Below are 21,902 nucleotides of genomic sequence, written 5' to 3'. Positions count from 1 at the left end.
GATATACCATAAGCTCATACGGCCTAACTGCCACTACAGTAAAACAAATTACACTTATTTTGATATGCAATCATTAGAGGCCTATCTCCCAAAAATCTCTGACCTGAAAAATCATTTCTATAAACAAAATACAAACAAAGAAATCTGAGTTGTGAAAGCAGTGGAAGAAATATTGATTCTCCTACCTGGACGTGTTTTCTCAGTAATACTGTCTCTCTTATCATTATTCTGAGGTTCTGGAGACAATGGACGATTGACAGGCAAAATTGACAAGTCTGGCTCAACAAAAGTTAGGGGACCTATAAAAGATACAATATAAGTCAGTTATACATTAATGGATACAGGTAGCAGTTTTCAAGAGGTGCAAAGAAAAAGAAGGAAAGGTCAAGACTAACAAAAGTTTAAGGACTTTTAAAATATATGTACTGCAAATTCATTTATTTTAACTGGATACCAAATTTTTGTGGTTGTTGTGGAAAAAAAAATTACACATTTTTGTTGGTGGTTAAATTTGAAGATTCAGAAAGGATTCCTATTTTTTCCACCCAAAGATCATTTTTTCTGTGATTAGCAGCAGCTACAAAATCCACAAAATTGGTATCCTACAAAGGTTAATTAATTCCGAGCTTATGCTTTACTTCTTATTGTTATAGGGTATAACGCCATTTTTCAGCACAAAATAGGCTATACATGGCAGCCAGAATAATGGTGAAGGAAGTACCCAGGAAAAACCTGGAAAAAAACACACCAACCCATGAGAAGCAACCGGCAAGCTTTCTCACATACCCACATAAGCTCAACCCAAGACTCAAACCCACGCAGACAGAGGTGAGATGGCAGTGAACCATAATGGTGAGCACTTTAGTAGATTCATGAAAATGTAAAGGTTGAAAAAAATGACCTGTTCTTTTAACCTTTCATTGTAATATTCATAAGGGTCTAGTCCAGTATACAAAATAGATATTGCACTGCATGCATTTTGAGCATTTAATTAAAATATATATACTTGCTTATATTAGAATATACTGATTTATTGTCATTATATTGCATTGGCAGATCAGGGTCTATTTTGTTCGTTCTACTGATTACTCCAAATAAACTGCATAGATCCAGATCTACCAATGTTTTATGCAATGGCAGATCTGGGTCCATGCAATCTGCAGCTGGATCCAACTTGTATGCAATTATAGACAATATGTGGAGTACTGTGCCCTAAAATAAAAACAGTACTATGTCTATAATTCTGATGAACAGATGGCCACCAGTGTAGATCAGCCAAGTTAACCTATCTGAAGGATATGACTATCAGTGTTCCATGTAGGCAGGTACCAAGAGGCTATGTCAGTCCACCCCAACAATGCATGTTCTTTCCCTATTTCATGCCTTTAATTTGAACCTCACCCATATTTAATTTTTTTATGTGACATAATGTGGGTTTTTTCCTTGTCTTTGTACCATGTTATTCAGTGTGATGCTGGGAAAAGACTTTGGTGAATACCAATATGGTGTGCAAAATCTGTGATTTCCCGTACAATGATAATGAAATTTATGTAGATGAAAATGGCATTATTTATCAAGACTGGAATAAAAAGAATGTGCTATTTTACATTAGATAAGTCATTTGATATTTGACAGTTATATTTGTTACATTAATTAAAAGCAACAATACGACAGTTTTTCAAAAACAAATTGTTTATTTTCCAACTTGCCATATTCTTTAAAAGTGTTGGTTTCCTATTGTTTGATAAAAGCCTAAATTAACAGCTTGGTATTAATTCTGGCCAGTTATGTCTCATTTTCCAAGTAAATAAAAAGATATCCCCTGAGGAGCATCATGGGTAATCTGAGTTGCAAGGCAATGAAAATACTCCAAAATGAAAGTATTTATATTGTTTGTAAACATAAAAGATTTGAATTTAAATGAAATAACAAAAAGTTGTTCAGGAATGAATTGAATAATCTTTGTTTTAACAAGGAAGCATATTAGTATTGAAGAGATGGCTGAATGATAAAAAGTGTACATGCACATTCAGTATGGTACCAAATGGTGACCAAATACATGTGGACAGTTAATGAAGGCTGTGTTTTCAGACTTTAATCATGAAAGCATCAGAAATAAGGTAAGTCTTGTTTGTTAATGTGCCTTTTTGTAGTGATTTTTTTACATTCTATTATATTCAGGTCTTTATCTTCAGCACTTATTATTAGTTTGTGAAAGGACATGTTACAATGATATTGTCTCTGATCAGAACCAATTTTGACAATCAGCTGCTTTGATTAGAAGTTTTTTTTTATACTTCATAATATTACTGAAAATTGTAATCTGCATTTAGTTAGAAAACCCACTTATACTAATTTTGTTTTCACAAAGCAAAAAATTATTCATTTCCAATTTGCAAGCATTCTGACACACATTAAGCAACCATGAGCTCTTGATCAGTGGTCAGAAGACAGAATGGAGAGTTTTAAAATATTATTTTCCACATTTATAATTCACAGTGCTTATAGTGCTTTTTTAGTACATTGTTTTAAAAATAACACTGCATTATATTTGTATTTTTACATTATTTAATTTTCATGTACCTTTTGTTTGTGACACATGACTGAGTAGTTCAACTATGTTCAAACAATATGTTTGGCCTTCAGTATTTTTAACATTTCTTGCACTTACACTGTAATAAAATTGTATTTCTTCTCTATATTCAGTACTATTTGAAAAAAATGAAGAGAATAAAAACATCTGAAAACACATTACGGAGTACGCTCTGAATTTTGTCTTGGATACATTCTGACTGATTCAAAATTGGGTAATCAGAACTGACAGACATTATTATGAACTTTTCACAAGACAAAATTTATACCATAAATTTACCTTCCAGATATATTAGATGTAAACAGCCAAATTTAAGAACTGGTTCTGTGAATTTATGACTTACCTGTAAGTGTGCAATGATGTATGAAATATGACATTAAAAAACTTTCACACAGAATATTATTATCGACCCTACTGTTGCCCAATAAGGATATTTGTATGAAACAATTCTCTAAAGACAAAAGTACCTTATGGGTAATATGTGCTATATTACTAATATACAGTTGATTATTTAGTGTAAATTTTAATAAAAGCTTTTAAAAAGTTACTGTTTGTATAGTACCTTCATATCCCCACTGATGTGAAGCTTGGAAAGAGAAACATATATCACAGTTTCATGCACAGTGGAAAGAACAAGAAAGTAGAGATTAATAGTTATGAAAAACACCAGGTAGATTTTCTTTTTTAAAACGTACATGTAGAAATAAAAGACATTTCATGCCATGTCCATATTAATATCCTTTCACTGCTCATGGATCAATAAAAAAATGTATGAACATTGATGACATCTGTAAGGTCATGGACAAAAAATATATAAACTTGACAAAAAGATTTTGTTTTTCTGATAACTATATTTAATATGAAAGAGTTGTTCATATATCAATATCAATGAGAGTCCAACCAAAACTGCATGTTACCTGCATAGAAATTTCCAAAAACGAGGAGTTCCAGATTTCACACATTTCTGAGTGTCGAGTATGTTAAGCACATCCAATTAAACACAAGACATTAGTTTCTAAACCCATTAACAAAGATCCTCTCTACATGTACTATCAGAGTGCAAAGAAGCGGTCCAAATTACAAGATACTGGTGAAAAGGCTTTGAGTTCCACAGCTCTGGATATGTAGAACATTTGTATATTTTATGAAAAGAGTTCTATTTATAAAAAAATTAAATACTGTAAATGCATTTAATTTACACAAAAAGTTTTAATTTTATGTACATAGCCAAAAGTTATCAGCATATTGCTCCTGCCATAAGTACAGTCCATGCTGCATGATGACAAATTCAACTAACATAAGCTCAGTACATGCTGTATGATGGCACATTCAGCCAACATAAGCTCAGTCTATGCTGTATGATGGCACATTCAACCAACATAAGCTCAGTCTATGCTGTATAATGGCTCATTCAGCCAACATAAGCACTGTCCATGCTGTATGATGGCACATTCAACCAACATAAGCACAGCCCATGCTGTATGATGGCACATTCAACTGATATAAACTATGCTATTGGACTTGAAATGACAGATTATGTCTTGGCCACTCTGAGAACACTCACCTGAAATTGTGCGATATAAACAAATTCACTATGAACTAGTCTTGGTCACAAAGCCATTTGACTCATTCAAAGACTCTAATACAACTGACAGCATTATCACAGCATTAACTGTGTTACAGATACGGTGCCTACTATGATAAAATAATGAATTATTGTGTCTGAAAAATTGATAAAATAAATACCGATTTCTTTTGAACTGGTTGAGTTAAAATACTCAAATTTTACAAATACAATAAACAAGATCATTTCTATTCGACTGAAATCAGGATAAATTTTGAGTGCACTTTACATTTAGGTACTGACAAAAGACGTAACTGTGCAAAACTATGAGTATCAAAAAAAGGCTATTTCATTCAAATATAATGGGAGTGGGGCGATGTGGGGGTGGGGGTGGAGGAGGGAGATGTCACTTTTTTTAAAGAATACCACGAAGAGAAAGGAACTGGGAATTAAGATCATACAAGACAAAAAAGGTTCAGCTCTTACCCCGAAAAGCAAATTTTTAAGTAAATTGTGTTTCTCCTGAGAAAAATTATCCATTTAAATTAACGCTACGATATTAGCCTGCTACCTCACAAATCCAGCCCTACTCAAAGACGAAAAGTGTCATTTCCTGTCAATCAGTGTCAAAGGGCAATAACTCTTGCCTATTACCTCCCCTGACACTGCCAGGTGTCAAGTTTTTTAAGTTGTTGTTGTTGTTATATGGTTTAATGCCATTTTTCAGCACAAGATAGGCTATACATGGTGGCCAGTTTTAATGGTGGAGGAAGAACCTGGGAAAACCCCGGAAAGAATCACTGACCCACGAGAAGCTACCGGCAACCTTTCTCACATATCCACATTGGCCGAGCCTGATACTCGAACCCACACAGACAGGTGAGGTGGCAGTGATCTGTGATGGAGAGTGCTTTAGACCACTCTGGGCCCCCCACAAGTTTTTATCCTGAGTCTGATACTAACTAGGATGTTCAAATGGCAGGGTGGTTGGGAGGGTTATAAAGTAATGTGATTAGGTATGTATTCTCAGAGAAACATAATCTAATAAAAAAATTGTCTTCTTCAAATACATTCCACAATCACAATAACGTTAGGAGAATAGGTAATAGGAGTCAGGAATGCTGAACATCCAACCTCTACCTCTGTTATCCTTCTTGGGAATGATGGCTGGATCCTCCATGCTAATGATAACCAGTTCTCCTGATCACAATAAGCAATAAGCAAACAATGATCTGTGACCCCCGCATATGGTTAAGATCATTACTGAAATCTTGGCTACAAAATTTCAGTGGCAAATCCAGCAAAATTGATAGGCTGTGTTGATTGTTTAAATTGGGTCTGGTGGTCATCTAGGCTGCAGCCAATGAGCCTACCAGTCTGCCTCTGTGAGGCTAAATCTTTTGGGATAAAAACTTGAAAAGGTTGACTCTTCATGGCAGCCAACAGTTTCTACTATATCTCGGATTGAAGCATTATGTTAAAACGTGAGTCTCAAAGAAATCACTATTCTCATGAGCAGTAATCTTCTTGAGGCAACTTTGATCTTGTGAGACCTCTGAGTATGCTGAGCGTATAATCCATTTCAGCCACGGAGGGTGGTATCCTGCTTCCCTGCTTTCATTTTTCAAAGTGGAGGGCCTTCCTGATGTTGAGATTCTATTCACAATCAAAAGTTTCATTTGTTTGTCCCACAAGGCTGTCCAAACAAGACCCAAGCATGAAGAAGATGATGGTCTAGGCAAGGATGGAACACCCATGACAGTGGTTGCTTGAGAAGATTTAGGTTGGCTGGAATCTTCCTGGGCCGATCTATCACTAGATCGAGTAGATTGGTAACAGAACCCATCCCATCTGAGAGGGGCTATCAGAATCATCTTGCATTTCTGACGCCATAACTTCTAGATTATTGTTGGTACCAAGAGCATGGGAGGGTATGCAAATGCCCACAACCCCTCCAAACTGATTGACAGAGCATCCACAGCCCAAGCTTCTGCGTCTCAAACTGGAGAAACAAAGGTAACTTGTGACTAGACCTTGTCACAAAAAGATCGATCATCAGACACACCCAAAGTGTGCAGATCCAAATACAGACTGATTGACAGAGAGACCATTCCATTTAAAGAACTTAACCTTTCCAGGATAGAATGTCAGCCAAGACATTCAGTTTGTCGGGAATGTATCTGATTTGTACGGTAATATGGAGATCATCACACCAATGGAGAAACTACCAGATCAGAACACACAAGTCAGGTGGTTTGGTGCCCTGCTGTTTGAAGATGTAGGTCACCACCACAGAGTAGTTGGACATAATGAGGACCTTTTGGTCTAAGAGTCGATCCTTCCAAAAGTCCAAGGCACTGATGACAGTCTTTGCTTCTAAAAGGATGATATGAACAGGCCACTCCCCTGGCTCCCACATGCAGCCGATGATAGTGAAGTCTGGCATTAGGTGGGCACCCCAACAGTACATACTGGCACTAGTACATACCGTTATTTCCACATGGTGCACCTACAGCAGGATCCCCAGGATCATCCAACCTCAGCTGCACCACTATCACAGGAATGATTGTATCTTGGGCATGATTATGACTGTTCATCGAGGGGACTTGAAAAGGCGTGCAAATGTGCTAGCAACGTCATTTTTAAGGGACACATAAAAAGATGGCCAAGCGGGATAAGTCCACTGATGCACTGAAAAATTTAAGGAGTTACAAGAACTCTCTGGCTGAAATCCAAGTCCTGTAGGAAACAAACTCAGTGAGTTTGATGATCTTTATCATGCAAATGTGAGGAAGATATACCAGATTCAGGTTAGTGATAAACTACACACCCAGATGGACAAAAAGCTTGGATGGACAGAGGTCTGACTTTTACCAGTTCATCAGAATGCCCAGATATGATCTAAAAGTTAGAGAAGATCATTTCTACCTTGGAGTAGAATAGAATTTACCATATGTTTCTGCAGGAGATCATCCAGGTACACTGCTTTCATTGTAGATGAAGTTGATCGGTATAGGCTGACGATGCAATCCATAACCTTGGTAAAAAGGGCTGATGCTGAGGCCAAAAGGTAGGACTTTGAACTGATAAACTATGTCATGGTAAACAAAACAGAGAAATTTCCATGACGCAGGGTGCAAAAGGACATGAGAATATGTGTCAGTCAAATCGAGAATGACAGCTACTTGTCCTGTTGGATGGAGAGACAGATTGATCCTGCCATCTAAATCCTGAATTTCAGTGGCAAAATGAATTGGTTGAGGTGACTCAGGTCGAAGATCAGCCTCAAATTGTCGATTGCCTTCTAAATAAGAAACAGCCTTGAACACAAGCCTGGCAATTATGATTTTTGCACAATCTGCATTGCCTGTTTTTTTTATAAGTGACCGTATCTCTTGTTGTAGAATGGCATCTTTCCCCTGATCTGATGGTACGTGTGTAAAGAGGGGAGAGGAGGAAAGAGGATGGGGTTTGACAAACAAAATCCGAAACCCCTCTGAAATGACCTGGATTACCAATCATTCTAAGGAAATAGAGTAATCCAGTGAGACTGAAACTGCAAGAGTCAATTTTGTTTAGGTAGCAAAAGTCTCATCAGAATTAAATGTAACAGTTAAATTTAGACCATTGGTTGTAGTAATTTTGTGTTTCTAAAAAAGGGACGTTCTTTCACTGTAGATTTATGTAGGCTTGGTTGAATCTGTAAAATTGGCAGATATATGGTTGCCATGTTTCTTGACCAACATACCATATTACTGTTTTTGCATTATGAGAGCTGGGTTTGGTGCATAACAAATATAGTTTTTAAAATAAATAAGGTTAATTAACATATAAATATTTTTTTCACATGTGTATACCTGTTCACTGGCTAGTGACAAATAGTACAGATCAGATTAAATAGTAAACTGTTTTCAGAATTATTTAAGTAAGAAGAAGTTAATCCTGTGTATGTTCCACAGCTAACCGGTGTCCAATTATGTATTTGTTATGTGTCAAGTTACTCCTTTATGTCACGTTTCACAGAAAGCTTCAGTTAAAAATATGCACGTTTTCAATGTGTTGTTGTTCTTGTCATGTTTAAGTCAAAATATTAATCTCTGAGGTCAGTTTTATAAATATTCATTAAATATAAGCTCAAAGGTATGCATCCAGTGCATAAAAAATGTTGTTTAGACATATATTCAACTTCTGACATATACGTAACACTTTTGGGACCCGTGATCATGGCCAGGCACAAAAAAAGAATAAAAGACTTTAAACATTTGTACTTAAAAGAATACATGTAATTAGAATGTTAATAGTATTTGCTTCTGAACAGAAAAAAGGAACATGGTTAATAATTTTTCACAAGTTATATTAATCCGTCTGATCCTGTTTAATTTAGTATTACCTGAACCATCCAAGCTATCAGTATTCTCAACGCTTTGGTTCTCCTTCAATTAACATTAGGATATAAGCCTGCTACCATGTGAATCCAGCCCTACCAAAAGATGAAAATAGTCTTTTCCTATCTATCTTATATAGACAAAGGGTAATTACTTATTATCTTCCCTTGCCTCCATCAGGTGTCCGTTTTCAAGCTTTGCTGCTGTGCTGATAACAATGTACATTTTACCTCAAAATAAACCAAGCCATTTCTGTTTTAAAACTGGACCATCCTACATTAAATAAGGATTTATTGTGTTGGACAATCATTCTTACAGAGACTGTATGCATTATTTAAAAATATTTTTCCAAATTTGAGTGATTTTGTCACCTTTATGGACTTGTCTATATAAGAAAAAGTTACAGCATGTTATTGTTGATTGTGTTTTGTCATATACTAGTTAATGCGACACTAACTATTTTCACTTACTCTGTTAGTAACGGGGGGGGGGGGGGTGTATTATCAAGTTAGTAACATGCTGAATTACTAATTTTGATTTGTTTTTCTCGTGAGTTGTTTCAATGGAAATGTCAAATAAATGCATGAAATGCATAAAGTTCTAAGCAAGGAAGACAACCATGACTCTTGTATTTATTTCCCTCACTCGCATCCACACTTTTCTAACTCATTGAAAGAGTGTCCCCCTAATTTTAGGCTGCCCAGTGGGTGGAAATCCCCCCACATGTCTAACCATGGCCTTCAACCCTGTAAGTCCAGATGCAAAACTTTGCACTCCTCTGATAGAAGTCACATTTAGTTCTGAATAAAACAACTTTGGAACTCTTCAGACATGAACAATGAACAAGTGCTTATAGTCAAATGTGCATGTTTTAATGATTTAAGGAAGTCTCATGTGCTGCAGTCGTCATGTTTAGAGAACTATTTGAGTACCACAATAAAAGGTCCCCATGGGAACCAATGGATTCCTCATATAACGTTCAGGACATGAAATTCAGTACACTGAAATTACAACTCATAGTTTCAAAATATGAACCTTTATTATGGGTTTATCTATGTAATAAAAAGGTTTTAGCATGTTTTATTGTCTGTGGGCTATTATTTTCTTCCTGGAGTCTTTGTTATTATTATACAGGGCAATAAACAGTACACAGTCTGGTGGACATAATTATATACGTGACCAATATTTCCGGGTCTTAAAGTTTGTAAAATTGTAAAGGTATGTTTTTCTGGCCTTTGACAACAGGCTATTTTGTTTTTAATAAGTTCATCATGGTGTATTTTGTTGGTTTTAACTTTGCTAACATTACATACAGCTGCTTCAAGGAAAGTGATGATGATGATGTAACAAAATGGTGGTATCAAAATAGCTCACATTTTCTAATTATTTTGCTCTCATCAATGGATGCAAAAGTTATGATTACATATGCTGGAGATATTTTAATTATTACTGCATTTATACATCTACATATGGTTGCTCTAAGATAAACTTTTATCATAATTTTTCACTCTTGAGTCATCAGTACCAGAGGTACCCATGATCTCGGTCAAGCAACTTTATAATTAGTTAGAGAAAAATATTTAAACAACTACATTTGATAAAGAATTTTGAATGAAATGGTTCTGTATTGTTCTGAAGTGCTAAGATGTCAAACTATATTGAGGAAGGTGGCCATTCTGACTAATCATAAAAATGCCTGTTACAAATTCTTAGACTGGTTTTGAAAGGCAAGGCCATACACAGAAAGTACCATATTAGAAACACAAACCAATCTTTGTTACCAAGAGCAGACTGTGTTATTTTGACAGATGAAATCTGAAACTGATGTACAATTTTTTTACTGCAGTACAAAAATGTAGCCATAACTAATTTACCAAATGTTTATGCCCAGCTCAAGCGAAAACCCATAATACAAACCACTGCTCCTTTAAAATCTTGGTCATGAACTGATTATCAATCTCTGATTCAAAGCAGAATAATGAAAATGATCTGGATGGGTTTCACAGTAAGATTTACATTTAAAACACTAAGACACTACAAAGTAGCCAGGTTTCATTCCAATTTAATACGGCTTATATATAAAACAAATCATCAATAAAAAATTAGACAAACTTCCAAACCAAACATAATGACCCTCCAGGTTAGGTGTTAAAGATATAGAAGTACTTAAAATCTAACCTGATCCTATCTCTGACATTAAACCATCACTGATGAATGGGAGAAAATCTTTTAATAATAAACAAATTTAATGCAAACATGTGTCACAAGGTTTTGACATCAATCACTACAGGTGTAAAAGTCACTGTGTTCACTAAATATAGATTTGAATAGAAACATTTATGCCATGATAAAACAAACAAGGAGAAAGCTAGTCTGCTAATATCTCAATATTAATAGTATATTCTTATTGCATTCACAAATCAAACTAGTGCCAATCTTACCTGGTTTTACTGTTCCTGTGCCTTTTGCATTAATAAAAGTCTCAAGCAATTTCTGTGTAGTTAAGTCATCTGAACTCTTTTTAAATTCTTCCTGTGCCTGAAAAATTTAATCAAAGTCAATTCATCAAACTATTTTTAATTTTTATTAGTTTTCTATTATATTCTTAAAAAACCAACAGCACACAAATGCACATAAAACCAATACACATACATTTTTGATGATGAAAGAACATAACAACTAAGTCTCAAAATGTTACCACAGATGAGACAAATGTCTCACCAACGTGTCAGCATGAGGCAGCAAGTGTCTGCCATTTCACAGAAAAGCAGTGGACATAGTATTCACTCTGCTATACATAAATGGCTCTTTTGTTTCTGTTCTATAGCGTATATCCTCTGTCCAACTGCAAAATGCAAACCCAGATCCACCAACACATAATACAGCAATACATCTAGGTCTGTGCGGTTTGTTAGGAGGAATCAGCTGAATAAGCAACATAGACCCTGATCTACATTTGCATTATGCTATGGCAGATCAGGATCTATGTTGTTTGCAGTTTGGCTCGTCTTATAAACGAGTATATACAGTAACTTTAAATTGATGAAACTTTTTATATTAATGTATCATCACAAAATCATGTGTTATAAATCCTGTATTCAGGGTTAAAGTTACACATCAATATTTGATATAAACAAATAAAGAAATTCCCTACTTTCCTTTATACTCTTTAGAGCCATCTGAGATGAATGGACTGAACTAGGTAGATATACATCACACCAAGGAAACATGTTGCATTCCATACTTATCATCAAGGTCAAGGTCACAGATACAAGATTTTAAGTTTTCTATCATTTTCTTTCCTTTTTTATTGTATAATTTAATAGCTGTTAAAGAAAAATGGATGAAATTTGGTAGACATATCTTTAACAGAAGGTGTGTCATAACAACATTTCAAAACCTACCTCCTAGGTCATAGACCAATATGTTTTGCTTTTTCTGTCTCTCCTTTACAATTAAAAGCTGTTTTGCAGTATGAGCTGTAATAATTTATTAATATGTATAAACATCATGACATTTCTATGATAACTACACTGATATCTTTATAACTGCTATAACATCTCACTATATACAGTACCACAAGTGTGACAATGCATCAATGCAGTAGGTAATCTATAATATTACATCAGTTCAAATTAAGGAATGAAAGAAAACTGAAAAGCATTACATTTCTTCAACAAAAGTATTACAGATTTGATGACTGTACCATGATGTATTATTATTTATCTTATAGTCATTAGTTATCAGACTGGTTCTCCACCTCAGCGAGAAAAACTACCATTCTTAATGACGAAACATCAAGAAAACATTTTGGTCAGATATGGTTATACAAAATGATAAATGAATTATTCTGAACATTAATAATAGTTATTGAAAATTCAGGTATGAAAGATAGTTTGAAGATTTAATGTCAATATCAAAAAATTTCTGATAACATGAGGCTTTCTTAAGGCAAAAATAGCTGACAAAACATTAAACTTATCAGCTGTACATAACACTCCTGTTTGAAAATATTTGGGGTTTTAATGGCCAAATATTTATAAACATATAGTATAATTAGTAACAAAATCATAAGCAGATATGCAAAATGGTCATGATAACAATGTAGTCAGGTAATACTAGTAACTTTGCCACAGTGACACAGGAGGAGTCTGTATCATAATATATTTTGTATCATTACTCTTGTATCACAATATGCATTGTATTGCCATCCAAGTATGGTGATTTATATTGTAATACATGTATTAACATTGCAGTTTTTAATGCACAATAATGTATCCATTCAGTGTGTTGAGATTATTTCATATTAAATATTAGGATGTAAACATACTGCTTCATCAATAAGACTGTAGCATCAATCAACTCCTTTTTATTCATCACCAATCATCCCACCCAGTGTGGATTGCTTCTGACATTCTTATTTTTCATTCAGTTTATCATCAGTAGGTTTGTATTAAAGCTTAATTCACATCCATATTCATTTGTTTTGTTTTGCTATTTTTCACTTTAATCACAGGAATGTACAAATAACATAAAGAGTAAATAAACACACCAAGGACATGAAAGGAAAATATAATTCCGTCTTACTTTTGCATTTAAAAGCATTTTTCAGTGTAGTTTAAATAGATGACTTTGTTACTGCTATAGCAAATGCTGAGACAGACAAGCATTAATTGGCAAGTTGATGTAATGTGATTTAAACAGGAGTTTATAAATGGGATGCAAACAGCACAGTGGCTGATAGCTTTCATAGTGGCAAAGTATGAACATCATTCTACACAGAAAGCACATTTTTTTACATAAATTATGTTTCTCTAGAATACTTCCCCAATCACATTTTACATTAGGGATATAAGCCTGCTACCTCCTGAATACAGAATACTTAAATGATTACAAATTTGTCCTTTATTCCTAACTCTTACATACAAAGAGTAATAACACTTGCACATTAATAAGGATGCTCACATGGCGGGGTGATTGGGAGGGTTTTAAAGTGATGTGATTGGTTACGTATTCTCAGAAAAACATAATTTACTAGAAAAATTTGTTTTCTCCTTCAAATAGGTTCCTGATCACATTAATGTAAGGAAAAAAAGTAATTGATAGAGGAAATACTAGCATCTCATTTATACCCTGAGTATTCTTCTAGGGAAGAAACAGGAGATTCCCTATGTGAATGATAACCTACTTTGCTACATAAATCAACACAGCATAAGGTCACATGAACAGTGACAGCTCTATCAGGTTAAGATGATGAGTGAAATCTTCTTACTGTCAAAATTCATTGGCAAATCCAGCGAAGCTGTGTTAGTTTGTGTCTCGCAGTCATCTGGGTTGCAGTCATGGAACTCACAAGATATAAATGTTGTCTCTGCTAAGTCCTCAAGATCAGAGTATCCCGGGCATATAAACCACTTAAGTCATGAAGATTGGGCTTGGGAGGTGATGTCTTGAGGTGATGTCTTGCTTTCTTGCCGGGTGTCACAAAGATCACCAAACCGTCTGATCTGAAGATAGTTCAGATGCACTGAAAAAGCATGCAGCCACGTGTGTGCCGACACTAAAGCTTTCAGGAAACAGGTTTGCATGATAAAATCTTCAGCAAGGTCTGGGCTAATAGCTCATATTTATCTGGATTGGGCCATGATAAGATTTAGGACAGATTCCAGTCTGGACCCAGAGTTAAAGATTCAGAGCTATTCAGATCAAAATTAGCTAGTTGATCTGAAAGGTCTTTATTATGAACAATATATCTTCTGCCATGATGTCTGAATGTGCCAGATATCATGGAGCAGTAGAGTTTGATGGTAATTGGTCCCCACTTTTCTCCTCATTGAGGTGAGAAAAAGTCAGCAAGATGATGGACTATGGCACTCAAGGGATGATGTTACTGACTCAACACTCTTCTGAAAACATGCACCTTTCCCTCATATTTTGGACCGCTATTTTCTATATTATTTTGGGTATAAAGACTGAGGGGGAGGGATGGACAAATATCTGTAACTCCATCCAACTGATTGACAGTGCAACTATGGCCCAAGCTTCTGAACCGGTGAGACAATGGTGGCTCATTTGTGGTTCCATCTTGTTTCAAGAGGTCAGTTCACTAAGCACACAAATCCAATCAAAAACCAACAGATGAAGGATTCATTCCATATGGATAACCTGACCCTATCAGTGGAGAATGTTGTCAAGTATGCAAAGTCTGCAGAGAATGTGTCTGATTTGTACCTTGTTCTGAAGTTGTCAGCACTGGCAAAGAAACTGCCAAACAAGGCTGCATAGGTCGGGCAATTAGGTGCCATCCTGTTTGAGGAAGTAAGTCACCACTATAGAGGTGTCCAACATAATCAGGACCGACTTCTCACAGAGAAATGAAATGCATTTATGATAGCCTTCATACAGAAATTCATGTGACAAGATAGTTTCCATGCTCTCCATTTGCTGCTGACCATATATGAAGTCCCACAAAAATGTGGAACTCTATCAGGCATCTGTACAAACTGTCCCTTCAAGTGGGACTTCTCCAGAGAAATTCCTGTCATGAACCAACTGTGGTTGCATTACTGACACAGGAATTCGTGATATTAACATTTTGACTAATGGATTAGAAAAGGGCACAATTGAGCCAGCAAAGACATTTGTAATGGGAGGATATAATGGCAGCCCAGCAGGATCAATTCTGCTGCTGCATTGAATAGCCTGAGGAGTTGCAAGAACTCTCTTGGTGAAAAATTCCCACTAAGGCTGCTTAAAAATTTAGATACACTTCCCCATTGTATCATAATTACTTGTAGGAATTTTAAAATTTGCATTGTCATCACCCTCTTTCTTTGCCTTTGTAGACTTCTGCAAAACTATAGTCTGAACACTCTCTCAGACCCTATGGCATACACACTGCATTGTACTGATAAAGTACAATTTGCACATGTAAGGCATGACTCGTGTACTTCTCCCTAAGCATAGCTGCCAACCCTCCAGGCTTGCAATTAGTGAAAATAAGGATACAAATTAGTGAATTTTGACATGAATTCGTGAAGCCATCTTCAAATCTGGGAATATTTGTCGGAACCAATGTTTAACATGGTCTCCAGCTGATAAAGGTAGATTGTGTTCAACAAGATAACTCACGAACAACACTTCAGCATTGGTAGCTTGCAGGTCTTCAAATGAGACCTGAAATCTGCTGCGAATTAATTTTCCCAACCAATATGTGCTTTTTACTACCAATGTGCTTCCTCACATCATCTCTGCCACCATGCCCAAAGCTAAAAATTTTGGCACACTGCATGCAAAAAAGCATGATGTATATAGGTGTTTGATGGCAGAATGCATGGCCAATTTTCGGTATATTCCAAACTAAACTTCACTTTTGTGCAATACATTTCTTTTTCCTTGTTGGTGAAGACATTTTCAAGATGCGGTGCCGAATGGAAATTCAAATCAGTGTTTGCGGCACATGCGCAGAGCAAAATTCCAGTTAGGCCCCAGTTTTTCTCAAAAGCATTTGTAAAACTACTCTTATACATATAGATTAAAATACGCTAAAATACCTGCTACCTGGCCAACTGTACCAATCAGCTATAGTTCCACTAATATCGCGACCACCTGTACTGGAACATTTCAGCAACTGCCGATATCACAACTAGCACTTAACAGGAAATCAGTTATTTTATTAAAGATTTAAAATAACTGAGAATTGGGGAATTCATGATTTTTCTGCATGCAGTGTGAATTTGTGAATCTCTGAAAAAGTCATTAAATTCATGCCAAAATCATGAGGATTGGCAGCTACGCCTAAGGCTTGAACTTGTTGCATTTACTACACTTTATGAACAGGTTTCACTGAAATGAGAAGATAAAAATCAATACAACAAAAATGTATCAATTAACAATGCAGCATGTTAATAAGTCACTAAAACACCCATTACTAACTGGGTGAGCAAACAATAAGCAGAGTACACAAAACTATGAATAACAAAATTCATTAATGATAGTGTGTTGTGCCATGTGATCTATAAATTGCCAAGTCTGAGAAAGTGAAAGAATTCCACAAAATATTCGCGCAATTAAACATATATTATTGATCACCTGTTCAGCAATGAATATTAATCCCAATAAATCCAAACTGCTGTAGAGATGGTTCCAAATTAACAAAAAATTTGGCTTTGAATTCACAGGAAGTATCTCATGTGATGTTGTTGTGTGGAAGCAAAGCTTAAAAACTAACAACACCTAGTGGTGGTAAGGGGAGATAATGGACAAGACTTATTGTCCCATGTTTATATGAGAAAGAATTTTTTTTTTTTTACTAGGGATTGATTTGGGAGGTAGCAGGCTTATATTCCTAACATCAATGTGATAGGGAACGTATTTGGAGAAGAATTTTGGACTTTAATTCAATTAGAAATTATATATTATTATTACATAACAAATAATGAATTTTGTTTAACACTAGAAAATTCCAAACATAAATTATTACTTGCAAGTAATTTTGTAAATGTACTAGATGACTGCCATTGAATTTGACTGCCATATGATTATTATTCAACAATTCATTTTACAGTCACTGCTCTTCCCCAACAAACTGCCCAAGTACAGCTACTTATAGAACAAAATTTACACTGAGATCACTCTAACATTTAAGAATGTTTACAGTTAATCCGTAAATGAAGCTGATATTTCACATAAGAATAATCCAATTCAATATAAAATTGGGAATATAATGCTGACTTTCAGCCCTAAGATAAGTAAAGCTAAAATGATTCATCCCTCTACCTCAAATAACTTTTATACCTTAACCTCAACAATTTTAAAATTATAGAGTGGAACTATAATAGATGAACAGATGGAATGTGCCTCTCTTTTCTCTGAAAAGGTGAGGTAAGAAAATAATACCTGCTCTTCAAGAGTCTGAGAAAACCATGTAACATACTAAAATTAATGATAGTTTCCTGCAGCTAATACACTAAATAGAAAGTTTGCTTGAATAGACATCATACCTGTCCCAAAACTGCATGCTGATTCTGCCAGGCCTTAGCATAAGTGTCCACAAAGTCCTTCATCTGACATATGTGTTCCTCTTCAAGCTCTTGAAAATGCTGAAATGCATTAAATACAGGCAGTAACAGTAGAAACCTATGCCTCATTTCTTTATTCTCTATTTTGAAACCATTAATGAAACTGACATTGTTATGCTCCACACTTTATTCTACACACTCTCAAAAACTGGATTGAGGATCCCTTTTCTGGGGACAAGGAGGGACCATTTGGCTAATGTCTGCTGCATATCTCAATTCATCATTTCACACAAAACAAGTGTATAAATAATGAAGGGTTTAGTTGTCAATAGTTTCTAAGTTGTGACCAAGTGGTCTAATTTCAAAGCCACAACTGACATGTGCTGACAAATTGGTCAGTAATCATACTGACAAAATTCTTCCTTTGCCCTCCTCTGGGGGCTGCATCAGCATTTTAAAACCACTGTTCACCACTCAGACCCAACCACCCTCAACATGAAGTCATCATCTTGAAAGGTGTAGAAGTTGCATGACATTACTTATGCATGCACATCAAGACTGTCAGGAACACATAATCCTCATTTTTTCTTCAAAGGCATGGGGTAATTACTAGCAAAGATGAAGCAAAGCATATGTCCTGATGCTCACCTAGATTATTAAGTCAATACTTGTTGTTGTTGTTGTGGGGTTTAACGCCATTTTTCAGCACGATAGGCTATACATGGCGGCCAGTATTAATGGTGGAGGAAGAACCCGGAAAACCCCGGAAAGAACCACCGACCCACGAGAAGCTACTGGCAAGCTTTCTCACATGCCCACATTGGCTGAATCTTAGACTCGAACCGCCGCAGACAGAGGTGAGATGGCAGTGATCCATAACGAAGAGCACTTTAGACCACTCGGCCACTCGGGGCCCCAAGTCAATACTACCCCATTCTTCATTGCAAACTTAATCATGCCTTCACAACATTAGTCAGATTCTGAAGATAGAGATTCCAGTGTATCCCCTAGGAGTGAAAGACTGAGAGTCAAAAATCTCCTTGGTGTCAGAATTTGGGGTCAGTCTGAGTAAAAAACAAACTCTGCTATCAAAACTGGGGGTCAAATTAAAATTTTGGGGGTCCCTGAAGCACAAATGAGGGTAAAGGGAAACACTGGATTCATGTCTACAATGAAACCAAATGATAGTGTAGGCTGTAGGTTTCCTGAGCTCCCACAAGCAGTTTCATGTCAAGAGTCAAATGACTCCTAAGTTGTCAAATCCAGGAGTCCCATTTAGGTCTTTAGGAGTCTATTATGATGGTGGATACTAATTGTTTCAGAGTTTACATTTAATTTTCCAGAGGAAAAGCAATAGAAAATTGTCATTACAGTTTATTGTTCTGTTTTTGTATATATTACTTTACACTTGGCCAATCAGTTATACTGTTACCGCTTGTTTTGATCACATAAAACTAAGACCTAAAAGCAAACATTTTGTTTATTTTTCATCCGCCGAACAATGGAACAGGTTTTGCCCGAAGAAAGGAAATTACTAACTTTCTGCTGGCTATATTCTTGTAAAACAGCCCTGTTACATACATCTTCCCTGTCAAAGTTTGCTTCATTCTTTGCATGAACAATTCTTTTTATTCTGCAATGGAAGCTATATTTGTACATTTAATGTACATGTCATTTATTTGCACAAGCATTTAGGTTAACAATGCATTCCTGTGAAAACAATGTTTAGCAAACTGACTGCCCTAAAGTTTCATTGTTGTTTTACTTTTGAACTTGTCATGTGTAATTATGTATAATTGGATTGTTTTTATCCCAAGATTGTAATTCTGGGTATAATTCTTATTTTCTTCTGGTATTTATTTAATAGTTCTAAAGTTTGAATCCTTTTATCAAACTGTCTTTAAAATTAATTCTTTATTTAATTTTTTAGCCCTTATAAAAAAGCTAACTAAAATAGGTAGTAATTTTTACACCTTAACATACACTCATATATTATTCTGTTTACTTCTTCTCATACATTTTCTGAGAGAATATCACATCTGTAGGTACATAATTGAATTATCTATGCTGATAAATGAATTTACAGATGACTGAATAAAATATTTATTATTTTCAACAAAATAATTTTATTAATAGATCAATAAATTATATTCTATTCACTATGCTGATTATGCCAAATTTGAAAATGTCACGAAGACTTAAAAGCTACAAAGGAATTTGACAACCAATGATTTTGTTTATATCTGTACCATCCTTTCTCTCATTTTTAACCAAATCAATATATTCAGTTAGTAATTACAAAGGTGATTATTTACATCCTAACTTAGCAAAAACAGTATGAAATAAAAATGTTACAGTACTTCTTTACATAAAAAAAGGAAAAAATTAATCATGATGTGCGTATATATCAGGATAGTAAACAGTGAAAATATCAAATGGGTCAATTTTCAATTACTTGGGCATTTCAGTCTCATTTGCTTTCACAAATTTCAGAATTCTTCTGCAAGCTAAATTTGGACAACTTATAAGGAAATATCTTGCTCCATTTAAATTTAAATTGATAATAATTACTCAACTTTCCTGTGCAATAATTTTTCAGAAATATGTTTCTCAATTTTTTTAACATAAATATCTTAATATGTTATGGAAAGCATTTGCAGCATGTCCTGTTTTACATAGTGTTTCTAGTGTCAGGCATCTGTAAAATCAGTACCAGTAATCAGTACGTTAATGGCAGACACATGTAGTGACATGTAGTGGTCAGGGATAAATAAATATTAACAAACTGCACTAGAAAGGTCTATATTTAGGGAATGATGAGATTCATCTAATGCTACTTTTATAATGTTGGCTCTCATGTCTTTTATTAAAACATTAGACAAAAAATTGTACTACATCATCATCAAGGTTATCATTTCTTCAAAAGAACCCTGTTTCTGTTGTACTGCAATATCCAAACTTTCATCTGGCTGTCCATTTTGATTTTCTCTGCTATGGAAGCTTTTTAACTTGTTGTTGTTGTCGTTGTGGGGTTTAACGCCATTTTTCAGCACGATAGGCTATACATGGTGGCCAGTATTAATGGTGGAGGAAGAACCCGGAAAACCCCGGAAAGAACCACCGACCCACGAGAAGCTACTGGCAAGCTTTCTCACATGCCCACATTGGCTGAATCTTAGACTCGAACCGCCGCAGACAGAGGTGAGATGGCAGTGATCCATAATGATGCTATGGAAGCCTGAACATCTGTATATTCATTTTGATTTAAACATCCCTTTAGTTTGGGCATTTAATCTTGCAGATAATGGAACTACCAGCCATGTTTAACCATTACCTGCTGGCATGATTCATCAGAAGCATAACAATTATCCAGAATGATACAGCAACTGACTGACATTGCAGTCGGATGCCTAAAAATACTGCTATGGTGTTTGTTCAATACTTGATTTGACAGATACTGGGTACTGATGGAAATTCACATAGTGGAGTTGACTATCCTAAAGTATGGCTAATATGTAGTGTTTTGTTCATACTTGCCTAGAGGGTGACCCACAGTCGCACTAAGGACTATGACAGCTAAAAATATTAACAAGTGTTCAATATTTGGCTAAAGAGATATCAGCAATTGAACACAGGAAATGAACCGGAATGAAAATTTTGATCACCAAATCTGGGATGAGACTTGAAACTCTAGCTGCCAACATATTTTTCACCCAGTTCTGTCTTTGCTTTCTGCACTGATAACTGGCATGAGAGCATATTCTTCATCATTTGTCAAGTCTGTGTAATTTATGAAAACTTCTAAATAAATGGTAGCTTTAGTTTCTATATTAAATTACACATGTAGAATATTATCCATTGACAACCAGGATTTACAAAAATCATTTTCTTTAAACTCAGGGATAAATAACTACTTAAAAGTCATATTTGCTTACACAGAATTTAAAGTGTAATGAACTGCTATCCATGGCACCAATAACATAAACAGATATCCATAAGTTTTATGCATATACATAAATGCATTAAACTGGTTCATTTAATATTTAGTAGGCCCATTAAAACGTTTAAAATCTTGCATGTATTAATCCTTGATTCACTTAAAGTTGTTTCAGTTATTTAAAAGACAAATCTACCCCTTCTCCAAAAAGTTTATTGCCTGAAAGTTTCTATAATAACATGAAATCACTCACCCTACAGGATTCCTCCATTTTCTTTCCAAAGGTTTCTCTGATTGTTGCATACTTATCAACTAGATTCTTGTATTCTTCACCTGAAAGAGTTCACAGTGTAATGTAAACAACTCCTTTTACTAAAACATTAACTAGTTGTTCCATTTAATA

General features: G+C 35.2%; 1 protein-coding gene across 4 annotated transcripts in view; it reads right to left on the bottom strand.

Moving 5' to 3' along the window:
• LOC149807414 (F-BAR domain only protein 2-like) overlaps positions 1–21,902 on the bottom strand; it is a 150,139-nt gene that overhangs the window by 89,509 nt on the left and 38,728 nt on the right. For all 4 annotated transcript variants that reach the window (XM_089966526.1, XM_089966541.1, XM_089966532.1 and 1 more), the window contains exons 8-11: positions 21,753–21,832; positions 17,545–17,643; positions 10,984–11,080; positions 186–299 (exon numbers count right to left, since the gene is read on the bottom strand). In XM_089966526.1, the coding sequence (XP_089822652.1) occupies positions 186–299; positions 10,984–11,080; positions 17,545–17,643; positions 21,753–21,832 (390 nt within the window). The remainder of the gene's footprint in view (positions 1–185; positions 300–10,983; positions 11,081–17,544; positions 17,644–21,752; positions 21,833–21,902) is intronic.

This window comes from Sinohyriopsis cumingii, chromosome 1 (genome assembly GCF_028554795.1).
Source record: "Sinohyriopsis cumingii isolate HCF-2022 chromosome 1, ASM2855479v2, whole genome shotgun sequence".
NCBI classification, from domain to species: Eukaryota; Metazoa; Mollusca; class Bivalvia; order Unionida; family Unionidae; genus Sinohyriopsis; species Sinohyriopsis cumingii.
The sequence above is the reverse complement of the archived record's forward strand: the minus strand, read 5'-3'. Positions and strand labels throughout refer to the sequence as shown.